The sequence below is a fragment of the Mirounga angustirostris genome, unplaced genomic scaffold (assembly GCF_029215605.1).
Source record: "Mirounga angustirostris isolate CCGP_5_RB_7025 unplaced genomic scaffold, mMirAng1.0.hap1 SCAF_16, whole genome shotgun sequence".
Classification (NCBI taxonomy): domain Eukaryota; kingdom Metazoa; phylum Chordata; class Mammalia; order Carnivora; family Phocidae; genus Mirounga; species Mirounga angustirostris.
Window position 1 is genome coordinate 3,425,088 of NW_026991724.1, and position 12,421 is coordinate 3,437,508.

Consider the following 12,421-nt stretch of genomic DNA (forward strand, 5'->3'; position numbering starts at 1 on the left):
CCCGCTCCCTCTGCCCAGCCAGGGCCCCCAGGCCCCAGCAGGGACTGCCCAGAGACACACCTGCCCTCCGAGGAGGCGAGCGGTGTGCAAGCCGGAAAAGGGGGGCCAGGCACGCAGGGACGACGCATCAGAGTTAGGACCCTCCCAGCAGGTTCTAGGGGTGGGGTCCGCACCACGGCCCCCGCCCGGCCCTCAGCACTAGGGCGCTGCAGCCCCACGGGAGGTGCCTGCTGCAGGGTGGAGGCCAGGCGAGCAGACTGCCCCACAGCCTGTGAGAGCCAGCGCCTGGCAGCGGCCTCTGCAGCGTCATGCTCTGGCCGGCAGGGATGCGGGCGCCCAGGCTCGCCCTCTGCAGGGAGCTCAGGGGAAGAAGGGTCAGGGCCGCTGGGGAGGGGGTGCCCGCCCACCTAGGGCAGCTCCGAGGGCAGATGGAGGGGCTGTCGGACTGCAGGCGTGGCATTTCCCGGCTCACCCCCTCACTCGGTCATTCAACAAGCACCTCTGAGCTCACAGGGTAGCTGGAGGCCCCGACAAGCCCTGCGAGGCAGGCCTTGGAGGAGGGTGGGACGCTCTGAGGGTCAGTGGGGTCTCGGGGTCCCTAGGCTGGGGCTCGTTCCAAGGCTAAAATTGGGCTTCATATGCCAATGTAGGGGTGTGTGGGGGGGTACGGTCTCTGTCCAGAAGAGGCTCTGGTGGGGGGACAGGCAGGGACGAGGCTGCCAGGTCAGTGCTGGAGCTGGACGAGCAGCTTCAGGAGGGGACAGAGGGCCGAGTGGCCCAGGAGGACATCCTTTTTGCGGCCAGAGAAACGGGGGGGGGGGGTCGCCCAGCAGCCACGGCAGCAAGGGGCTCCACGCGAGCTGCCACAGCTCAGGGGCGCACGCCCTGGCCTGTCATGGAGAGACGGTCTCATGGGTACAGCTGGGACCAACCAGGGGTCAGACCCCAAGCCTCTTCCAGGAGAATGTGCCACGTGCGTGCGATCACTCCCTGCGAGGGGTAAAGAGGAGGGACCCGGAGACAGAGCGCACCAACGGAGCCAGCAGCTGACCCCCAGCACGGGGGTGATCGCAAGTCCACGAGTCCCAGTCCACCGCCTTCCCACGGAGACCCCTCCAGCCCCTCGTGGCGCAGTGGTCAGGGGCGGGGGAGGGGGGCACGGCGGCCCCCATTTGGTGCATGCAGCTGCCGTGCCAGGCCCTAGTGTGTTCTCTCTGAATCCAAATCTAGGAGGATGAGCTAAGAAAGCAGCCCAGAGAGGTAAAGCGACGTGCCCAGGTCACACAGCAAGGATGTGAGCCGGGGATGAGGCGGGTCCAGGCCTCGTGGCGCCCACAGCCACTCCACACGGCCCCCCGGGGGGTCTGGCTGCCAAAAAGGCACCTCAGAGCCCCGGGACACAGAAAATCCCCCACCGAACGGCTGACTTTGCAGTTCTCATCCTTTCTCCAGAGGTAGAGCAAACCCTCCAGCACGGAGGTGACGTCCTCTGTGAACTGAATGTTTCAACTGTACCCTCGGGACACGACGACGTGAGGGAAGACATTAGCCCGAGAAGTGGAGGGGACAGCTTGGGCCGCTGCTCAGAACAAGGGGGCGCATCACAGCAAGGGAGGGGGGCGGGGTCAGAGGTGAGCCCGAGACGCCCCAGGCTGCATGTGGCCGCCAGGACGAGCCCTGCCTCCCCCACCACCCCCGTGGAGGTCTGGCTCCACCCAGGACCTCTCTGTCCACAGGGACAAGGCTGTGGGCAGTCGGCCAGGGGGCGCCCACAGAGACAGGGGCCCCGGGGAGCGGGGGGAAGGTCAGCAACAGGCCAGGGAGGGGCCGGAGGCTGTGGGGTCTTGGGACTCGAGTCCACGGCTTCCAGATTCCCCTCCGCTGCCTAGAATGAGGGATGGCGGCCAGCCCACGGCTCAGTGGTGTCCCCCAGCCCCGCGGACAGAGAGCGCAGCCAGAGACAGCCAGTGACCGGTGCGGGGTGCCAGCCAGACACAAGGTCATTCGGCCGTGAGAAGGAACGAAGTCCTAGCATGCCGCGCGGGGACGGCCCTGGAACACCAGTCACACGCGCTTAGTGCCCCCCCCCCCCAAAACCCCCACCCGACCGTGGTCTGGGAGTTAGGGGTCACGCCCGCACGACTCTGAAGACCCAAAAGACCACGGCACCCTACTGCTTTACAAGAGAGCTCTCATGGCACTGACTCAATCTTCATAATTTAACCACTAGCCGGCTCCTTCCCCGACCACCAAGCCCAGCAAAGCACCCCCCGCCCCCCGCGGTTCCAGGGGGAAAGGCAGGGCAGAAGCACTGGGGCCTGCTGGCTCTCCCCTCGTGCCCCCGCTGCACCCAGGCTTCCGGAAGCCGACACCCCCATCACCCGCGGCCCCCCGCACCACTGAGGTGGGTCCAGGGGCGAGGGGGCTTCCACCCAGGGCTGCCGTCCTAACGAGCTGTGTGCCTCGGGCTCATGACTTGACCTCTCTGAGCCTCAGACTCACCATCTGTACACTGAGCAACTCCGGGCTGTGAGCCCCTTCTGCTGATGGGGGAGACAGCAAGGTCACAGTTGGGACGACTGAGTGAGAAAAAGGGGACCAGGCACGGGGTGCGGCCCAGGGATGCTCCCGAGAGGGCCAGCACCTCCTCGTTTCCTCAAACTGAGGCCTAACGGGGGGTGGAGCCGATCAAGAATGGAACACGGAGCTCAGGGCCTCGCTTCAAGGCTTCCAACTCTCAGAGCCTGGCGTGGGGCCGCCGGAGAGCCTACCGTTCTCAAGACACAGGGTGTCGGGAGCCGAGGTGCACACACGGCGGAACCTGAGTGGGGGGCGTCCCGGGTTCAAACACTGCTCCCAAACCTCGGCCCTGCCATCTGAAGGACGGGGTGACCGGTCAGCCAGCTGCAGATGCCATGCTCCCACGACAGTGAGGGCTCCGGGCAGCGTGGCTGGGGCCGGTCTTCCCTCTCCCGGCCCCCCACCGGGGAGGCACTCCTCCCAGGACGGCGAGCACAGAACGGCCGGGCCAGAGCCACGAGGAACAGGGCCCCACGGCCACCGGGCCTGGCCTCTGCCAGCCAACACACTCTGTTCCCGGCCACTGAGGCCCGGAAGCCTCTGGCACGTGGGCTGCCTGCTGGCCTGTCCTTCAGCCGGACGCCAAGACCAGCCTGCGGCAGCGGAGAACAGACACCACCATCGAGACAGGCTCGTGCCCTGGGCCCACGGCCCTGGCGTGAGCCCCCGTCTGCGGACCTCCCCTGCCTGCCTCTGCAAGGAGGAGAAAGAAGGGCCCTTGCACGGCCACGTGCTCTGCAGCGGTGAGCTGTCACCCCAGGACGTGCCCCCTGAGGTGGAGGGACGGTTGGCGGCGACTTTTCCCACGTGCCGACACTGCCTCCCGAAGGCTGAGAAAGGACACAGCCAGAACAAGGAGCTGGCGGGCAAATTCTGCCACGGGGGCGTCCCGTCACCCGAGGGGACCGCCGAGTCTCAGCCACCCCGTCCCCGCTGTGTGCGCACCCCCACGACAGCTGGCGTGCGGGCCCCCTTGGGCCCGGGTGGGGAGCTCGCTGCCTTCTGTGGGGCCACCTGCTCCCCAGCTGTGTGGCATGCCGTGGCACGCCGTGGCCTGGGACAGCAGGGCCTCCCGATACTGGACGTGGCCAGGCAGTGCGCCCTGGTGGGCGTGGAGGGTGAGGAGTGTGCGGGTCTGCCAGCAATCATGCTCTGCCCAGGCGGACACAGAACCAGGCCCCAGCGGTCTGCCCTCCCAGGCCGCGGCCCACCCAGTCAATCCCGAGCTCACTGCCCAACAGCCGGGAAGAGGGGAGATGCAGAACTCCGAAGACCCCCAGCCACCCCAGGTCAGGACAAATGTCCCTCCTGCCGAGCTTCTGTACACAGACACACGTGTCCTCCCCGCACAGGGCCCTGGGACGCAAGCCCTAGACCTCTGGGGCAAGATAGATGGCGGGCAGAGGCACCCAGGTCCCTGCTTCCTCTGCCCAGAGGGCAGCCCCACATCCGAGCAGCAAGTCCAGAGACCGGCCCAGGACTCCCGGCGGCCCCAGCCACAAACTGCCTCCTACCCTCTTGTCCAACCAGCAGCCCATGACCCAGACTAACATGGGCAACTGGATGGTGGTCCCCAGAAGGGCCTGAAGCCGGAGGCCCAGGGAGCCTCCGAATAAAGATCAAAGCTCAGAGAGGGTCAGCGTTTGCCCAGAGCCACACAGCATGTCACTGCCCAAGTGACCCCAGAAGCCAGGGCTCCGATCTGGGGGACACCCATCCACGCCGGCACGCAACCCTTGCCTCAGGGAGTGAGGCAGTCATGGGGGGAGCTGTCCCAGAGACCCCCACTCTGAGACCAAGCGGGTTTCTAGAGACTGTAGCCACCCCCGCGGTGGCCCCTGGAGACAAGGCCGGACAGAGGCGGCAGAGAGGCAGAAGCAAAAAGCAGAGGTGCCAGGGCGGGGTGGGCTCGCCGGCCAGGCGGGGGGCCGGGAGGGCCTGCAGTCGGGACGGCGCTGCCCACCCCCCAGAACGAGGCAGCGCGAGGGACAGTGGAGTGGCCGGGAGCCCACCCCGGGGCAGCTCCAGCTCCTGCTCGGGACCAGGGGGCTGCGCTCCCCCCGCGGGCTGCAGCCTGGCGGGCGCGCCTCTTACCTCTGGGCTCCTCCGCCTGTTTGGCGAGCTTGCGCAGCGCGGCGGCAAAGCTGGAGGACGGCGCGGCCTGGGCCGACAGCGCATTGCTGGTGGCGGGGCTGCCGCTGGGCACCAGGGCGCCATTGAGCGGCGAGGGGGTGAGGGGGTTGACGGTGGCGGTGGTCCTGGTCGCGGTGGAAAGCATCCCTAGTGAAGGGGACTTGGGCTCATGGCTCATGCCTGAAACAGGAAAAGAAGAACCAGAGGTCACCCAGAGAGTAGGAGGGCCCAGCACCAGAGCGGGGGTCCGCGGGGCGCGGGGTCCCGGCGCCAGCGAGCAGCATGCAGGGACAGGGAGTGCGAGCAGACGCGGGCGGCTCTGGCAGGACAGGCAAGGCGGAAGAGGGCCAGCGCCAGAGAGAGCGGGGCCGCGGCGCCCCCACCCCCATGGACCCACAGTCACAGCCTCAGGTGCACCCAGCACCCCGTGACTGCAGACGCCAGACGGCTCAGCCCAGCAGGATCCCAGAGCACCTGCTCCCGCGTGCGGGAGAGACAGGGAGGCGCTGCGCCTGCCCCCGTTCTAGAGAAAACACAGACTCAGGGTCTGATCCCAGGCAGGCCACCCGGGATGCTGGCAGGTCCCCAGCGACGCAGGTGCCTCGGAGAACAGCCCCGTCGGCCGTTGCATGCGCCGTGGGGGAGAGAACGCGGCTGCCCCGCACGCCCTGCCTGCAGACCAAAGACACTCAACTGTAGTCTGACCCACCGTCAGTGGGCAAACAGCCACCTTCCCACAGGCCCCCAGCCTCTCACGTCCCGTCCAAGTGTCAACAAGGAGGCTGAACCTGCCTCCCGATTGCCCAATCAATAAAGGCCCAGCTAGGGCGCCTGGGTGGCTCAGTTGGTTGAGCGACTGCCTTCGGCTCAGGTCGTGATCCTGGAGTCCCGGGATCGAGTCCCGCATCGGGCTCCCGGCTCAGCGGGGAGCCTGCTTCTCCCTCTGACCCTCCTCCCTCTCATGCTCTCTGTCTCTCATTCTCTCTCTCTCAAATAAACAAAATAAAATCTTAAAAAAATAAAAGGCCCAGCTCCATCTCAGGCGGCCAAGGAAGCGGTGCCATAAATAAGTTTTCCATTACCATTCCCTGCTCTCTCGGGGCCACCTGCCTGGCCCGGGCCCCGCTCCCCGCCCCCTCGCTGTGGGTGCGTTCCAGGGGTGTAAATCAAGCCCGATGGCCTTGTGGCTGGCAGGGGCCACAGGTCGTGTGCAGGGAGAAGCGAATTGACTTCCAAACCCCCAGACGGACACCCGGGAGGGGCAGGCATCCGGCGAAGGGTCCTTGGGAGTCGCGAGTGGAGGAACACAATCCTAGAACGCTCAAGAACACAACAGTGCGAGAAACATGCACTTCTTACAGGGTGGTGGCAAGGGACCCCGCCCCCCCCGGCTGCGGTCCACACCCCAAGAGGCTCTTCGTGGCCTCCAGTGCCCACCTCACCTCCACTGGGTTCTGCACTGAGTCTAAAGGAGTCTACCTGGAACCTGCTTCCATGTCCAACCCTGTGGGCCAGCAGGCTGGAAGGCGGCCAGGTGAGAAGAGGGGGATCCCCACAGGGGGGTGAGGCAGGGGTAGGCGCCCACCTGCTGCCCCCAGAACTAGCTGGGAGAGGCAGCGGGCCCGGACACACGTCCTAAAGCCCGAGTCCCAGAGCGCCAGGTGGGGCAGGAAGAGCCATCCTTGGGGGCTCAGGCTGGCGCATCCAAGACAATACTGAGGGCTTGTGTGTGGGAACAAAGGACCCCCACAAGGGCTCCGGTGCCCACAGCCAGCCTGCCGGCCTCCCAGCTGCGGGGCAGCGTCAACCCCCGGCTGACCCGCGCGTCCTCCTCTTCCTGGAATAGCAGGGGTGGGGGGGTGAATCCCAGTAGAGAAACCCAAGAATCTAGCGGGGTGTGAGGGTTCCTTCCCCAGAAGCCTGATTGCCAAAAAACACAGGTCTCAGGCCCGGGTCATTCTTGGCCAACTCAGCACCCAGCTGGCCCCTGGAGGACCACTGAGCACGATGGATGTTACGCTCTGGGAGTGTGGCCCCAGGCTACCACCGGCACCTTTTCTTCCTCCAGTGGACAGCGTGGACAGAGGGGGCAGGAGGCCAAGGTCATGGAGTGAGGAAGTAGGGGCCCGAAGGTCAAGCTTAGCATTCACTTGGCTGCCAGGTACCTGGGGAATGAATCCCGTTCTGGAGCCTCAAAGCTGTATGACCTCAGGCAAGTCCCTTTGCCTCTCTGGGCCTGTCTCCTCATCTGTAAAATGCAATAAGGACAAAGTCTACCTTGTAGGTTCATCTAGACAGACTTCAAGGAACTAACAAGAGGGACTTTAGAGTGTGCCCAGTGCACACCAGGGGCCATTTATTAAACAGTCCACCAGCCTATGGAGGGGCAGAAACACAGGTCCGGATGACCAAGGGGCCCGGCCGTGGCCTCACAGGTCAGCCTCCGCAAACCAGAACACACGCTTCCAGAATTGTGCTGCCTGCCCCACCTGGGGGACCAGGTGATGTGGCGTCAGAAGCCCACGTGCTGTTTAGGGTGCCCCCCACGGCCCCTCCCCAGGCCGGGGACTGTACAGCCCGGCGTGCACGCCACGGGCAGAGCACAGTTCCGCGTGCCTGAGCGGGCGGCAGCTGAGGATGGGTCACACGTGGGAGCTGATGGCTGTTCTGGAAGGAGAGACAGCACTTAAAGATGCTATATGGTAAAATGGAGGCCTTGTGGGGATAAGGCCCCTGCTGGTCCTGGCCAAACACTCAGAGGAAGGTGTGGCTACGCAGAGCTGCTGGGAGACAAGGTGTGAGGAGGGACCCTGGGCTCTCTCCCGCAGGGGACATCAGTTAGGCATGGCTGGGTCACCTCCCAAGATGCCCCCAGACGGGCGTAGGAGAGGCCAGCAGCTGTTCACAGTCCGGTCCCGGTCGTACGGATGGCGCAAGGCCACAGTCAGGCAGCACGCCCAGGACTTGAACCCTGTCTCCCGGCCCCACACGGCCTCCCCTCACACCTCACACCACCTGCCCGCTCCAAGGCCTCAACGGGATGCTCGACCAGAAGGGATAAACATGCGCGCGCACACGGCTAAAACACGTGTCGCCCAAGTGTCTGAAAAAGACATCCACAAAGTCTTTGTTGCTCATCCCTTCAAGGGGTGGAAACTAATTCTCTTGCCGGACTCACTTCTGACCAACAGAGTATGGTGGAAGTGGTGGCGTGTGCCTTCCAAGAAGAGACCATGGTGGCCACTCTCCTGCGTCACTTGAGTGGAGCGTGCTCAGGCTGCCCGCAGTGGCCCAGGTTTCCTGCCGCCTCCAGACAAAAGCCGCGTTCCTCCCCCCCCACCCCCCGCTGCCCAGATGAGCCTTCGGATGAGACCACAGCCCCGGCTGCCAGCTGAATCACAGCCTTCTTGGAGCCTCTGAGCCGCCCCGCATCCCCGAATGTTAAGTCTGGGAGAGTTCGTTACGCAGCTTAGGATAACCGACACAATACCACCACACGTTCTACTGACCAAGACTGCCGTCTCGAGCTCTCTCCCCATCTCTCTTCCTTCTTGGAACCCCAGAAGTTCGACCATCTGCAAATACTCCATGACCAACATGGCCCCCCCACCCCGATGCCATCGGAGACCGTCAACCACACCTTCCCTGTTCCCTCAGTCCTTAGAGAGCCAGCCATCTCTCTTTAATCCTCAATTCTGTGAGAAAGGTGTCACTGTGCCCATTTTACAGATGCGGGAGGCCAGGCTTGGATCCAAGGGCCGACAGACGGTTAATAGCAGGGCTGAGATTACTGCAACAAAGCACCTGCATCCTGTTTATGCCAAAGTGGTCAGGGCCCAGATCCAGACCCATCCTGCCCCACACCGCACAAGGATGTAAGAGATGGGGATGAGGGGACAAGGGGTGGGGAAGTGAGGGTAGACAGTGCGGTCATTCCACCTCCCAGTGACAGTCCCCAAGGCCCAGGAGCCGATGTGAGGCCACTGCCCAATGGCCATGTGACAGGCTGGCCAGCTGGTGACCTGGGTGGACCTGTTGTGACCGCCAGCTGACAGTGCTGGGCAGAGTGGCACCAAGGTGCTGGGACAGGCAGGCGGTAGCCACAGGACAAATCCCAGGCCAGACCCCAAAGATCACATGCCCCTTAAGGTGTTGGTGGGGGTCTTCAAGTGGCAGGAAGAAGAACAAAGGTCTCACTTCTTATGTTGTAGCTTCTCTGCAATAAACCAGGTTCTTAAAAAGGGGGGATCATCAGGGCACCTGGGGGGCTCAGTTCATACTCCCAGGGTCCTGGGATCGAGCCCCATGCTGGGCTCCCTGCTCAGCAGGGAGTCTGCTTCTCCCTCTCCCTCTGCCCCTCCCCCTGCTCATGTGCCTGTGTGCTCTCTCTTGCCAATACAGGAAATCTAAATAAATAAGTAAAGTAAAATAAGTAAATGGGGGGGGTGGTCATCAAAGAGATGGAGACCCACCAACACGAAGTGGGCACACCAACAGAGGGCCCGGAGGCACCCCTCAGGCCAGGGCCTCCCCTGCTGGAACTCAAACCCAAATAAATCCTCACCTACTGGCCCCTGCCCCTGCCTGGTGAGCAGGGTCTCGGGGGGCAGATCCCCCTCCACGCCCTCCCCTGGATGACAGTCACACTCCTGCTGGCGCTGAGTAACCTCCCCTCCTCAGACAAAGCCTGGCACCTGCTCCCTGGGCTCTGGCAGCAGCCCTCCGGGTTCCTTGGGGTCCCCCAAAGCCAGCATCTCTGTCATAGTGTTAGCTCTGGGCTCCAGGGGCGCTGCGAGCCAGGAAAGCTACTGCTGTCAGGTCACTTAAAATAGAATCCCAAGCCAGCCACTTCATTAACGAGCTAAAATTAGCCCCGCTCGCTTCTCGGCATGTGCACCCCGGGAGGGCGGGCTGGGGGACCACCAGCAGCCAGGATGGCAGCTCCTTTGCACCCAGGACAGGCAGAGGCCAAACTCAGAGGACCCCGACGCCTGGCAAAGGGTCACCCTGGACCTACTCTGGCTTGACGCAGCCTCGGGGGAGCCCCCTGCCCCCTAAGCCCTGCCCCGGGAGGCAGACGCAGGCCTCCCCCACGCACGTGCTCTCTGGCCGAGGCCACGGCAGGCGCTGCCACCACCGTGGAGTCCGCAAGGGTGGGCTGAGGGGAGAGCAGGCCTCGGGGCGGGCCCCGCACCCTCAGGAGGCCCCAGAGGACCATGGGGCGCCTGCTCCCCGTGCCCTCATTAGAGAAGGTATTTATTAACTTCTGTGCTCCTGGCCATTGACTGAATTCTCGTCTACATTATCAGCTCATGTAAATTCATTATCCTAACAGCTGGGAATAAGCTCCACTGTGTGAAGGCCAATGATGGATGAGAGCTAGAGGGCCGGGCGGTGCTGGAGGCGGGCATGGGCCCCCCCTGCACCCCGCTGTCCGAGCTCTCCTGCCAGGTGGGACTCGGGTCGTGTGGCCTCCTCGCCTTCTCATTTACATCCCGAACAGCTGTCCTCCCCTGCACGGGGCTCCGGCTGCCCCCGGCAGCCCACCCAGCCTCCCAGGCCAGATGCCCGGAGGTGAGATCCCACCGCTCCTGGGACCCTCGGGGCCGGCCCCCCAGAACCGAGAGCCCGCGGCAAACCCCACTGGCCCGTCAGCACCCGCACAACGCCCCGGCCCCCCTCGGTGGACGGTGCCGGCCGCAGCAACCAAGGGTGCCCCTTGCCGCTCCTGCTTCTCCCCCTCCCCAACGTGGTGTCTTTAATCCATACTTTGCCTCTTCTGCCTACGCTTCTAATATGGCCAGAAGCAGCACAAAGCTTTAAAAAAAAAAGGGGGGGGCAAAAGGAAGGAAAAAAAGCAAGTGCAGGGCCGGCCCGGCTGGCAGGCCGGCTGACGTTCGCAGCTCTCCGGAAACCCACCTTGTTCTGGTTCTTCAGAACACACCCCAGGCTCCCAACAGCAGGACTTAAATGGGGGGAGGCGCCCAACACGCCCGAACTGTGGTCCCAGGCAGGCCTCCTCCTGGTCTCCTCCTCTCCTCGAGGGTGGCGGGCGTATTAATCAGCGCGCGGGCCTCCCACCCGGCCTCCTGCAGACCCTGTAATTACCGCTTCCTTTCATGGGCTCTACCCGGCACCAGACCTCAGGCCTGCTCCCTCCATGCTCTCTAATTACAAGCTAATGGCTGAGATGAATTTTCGGCTGGCTCCCGGTTCAAGCACCAGTCCGCCCCCGCCCCCCGACAGCCGCCCCCCCTGGGGTAATTACGCCCCGCAGGACCGGGCCGGCGGGGCCTCCCTGTCCTGCCCCGTGCGCATGATCTGGACTGGGATTCTCCCATCATCCCTCCTGATGATTTTTTATTACCACAGAAAGAAATGTTTGTGAGCAAATACAGAGTGTCCCTGCGCTCGGGGGGGCCCCCCCACCGTGCCTCCCGCACGGTGATCCCCGTGCCCCTCGAAGGGGGGATGCTCCTGCAGCCCTAACAAGGCTGGGGTGACCCCGCTGCGGAGACCGGGTGGGGGGCGGTGGTGGGGGGTGCCACGTGATCCTGGGAGCCTGAGCAGCTTCATAATAAATTCATTATTATATCTGCCTTCGGCGTGTCCTGAGCTCACTCGCACGAAGCAATTTTTCCTGAGGTGGGGGTGGGAGAGGCAGGAAGGCTTTCCTGCTCCGGATGCACAGGGTGGCTTGCTTAGGCCTCATGGCCTTTTTGACTGAGGACAGCCCTTCAGGTTGTAGGTCGCTAAGGGGACTGTGGCCTCTTTCTTGTGCCAAGTCCCAGAAGAGGACCTGCTCCCCAAGGCTAAGGCTGCAGGAGCTGGAGAGCTGGGCCAAAGCCACGGCTAGCTACTGGAGCAGCGGAAGGCCCCAGCAGATGGCCTGGATCCTGACCTGGAACCAGGGAGAAGGGCAGAGATGGCAGGGACGGAGGCCAGCCTGCACGTCCACGTCCACAGGAGACCCCAGCCCAGGCCCAAAATGAGTAAGAAGGCAGCTCCCTCTCCCACGCGGCTGCCACCCTCCCCCCGCGCAGACCTGTCACTCAGCAGCGTTAAGTCACTAGGGAGCCCAAGGCAGAAGCCTCTGAGCCTCGGAAAGTGTCCTCCAGAAACATAACCGATGAGAGCCGGCACGCCACGGGGGGGGGGCGGTTTCCAAAGCCAGTTTCCGGGGTCACCCGACAGCCACTGTAAACCCCGAGTGGGGTCCAATGTTTAGGGTTCTCCCAGCCTTGATCCCCCCCCACTGCCACGGCTAGTAATGTGGGTGGGGGGCCTGTGGGGAGAGCAAATCCAGGTTCTAGGGAAAACAAGAAAGAGGCGCGTTCAGGAGAGACCCCTACTCACACATCACTTGATGGGCACATACCAGGTAAGAGCTTAACAGCTGTGGGCCGGGGGCGCCTGAGAGGTTCCCGGGGGGGATGGCCCCTCCCCGTGGGAGCCACAGAATGGGTGGAGAGGAGAGCGGGCATGGGGTGGCACCCGCGGAAGGGGGGGCCGCCAGAGCCGGCCAAGGACAGTCTAGGGGTTGAGGTTCAAGGCTGCAGGAGACGGGGAGTGGCGGAGGCTGAGGCTGGAGGCGAAGGACAGAAGTCAGGCAGCAGACGGCTGCGACATCTGACAGCGACTACTCTGGGCGGCTGCCGGTCTAGAGAAGCTGGACAGACAGATGCGCAGCTGTGAGCCGCGGGGGGCG

General features: G+C 64.0%; 1 protein-coding gene across 5 annotated transcripts in view; it reads right to left on the reverse strand.

The window, feature by feature from the left end:
* GSE1 (Gse1 coiled-coil protein) overlaps positions 1-12,421 on the reverse strand; it is a 400,566-nt gene that overhangs the window by 31,051 nt on the left and 357,094 nt on the right. For 4 of the 5 annotated variants that reach the window (XM_045890621.2, XM_045890623.2, XM_045890622.2 and 1 more), the window contains exon 3: positions 4,675-4,893. The exons of the other annotated variant lie outside the window; for it this stretch is intronic. In XM_045890621.2, the coding sequence (XP_045746577.1) occupies positions 4,675-4,893 (219 nt within the window). The remainder of the gene's footprint in view (positions 1-4,674; positions 4,894-12,421) is intronic. 5 annotated transcript variants of the gene reach the window in all.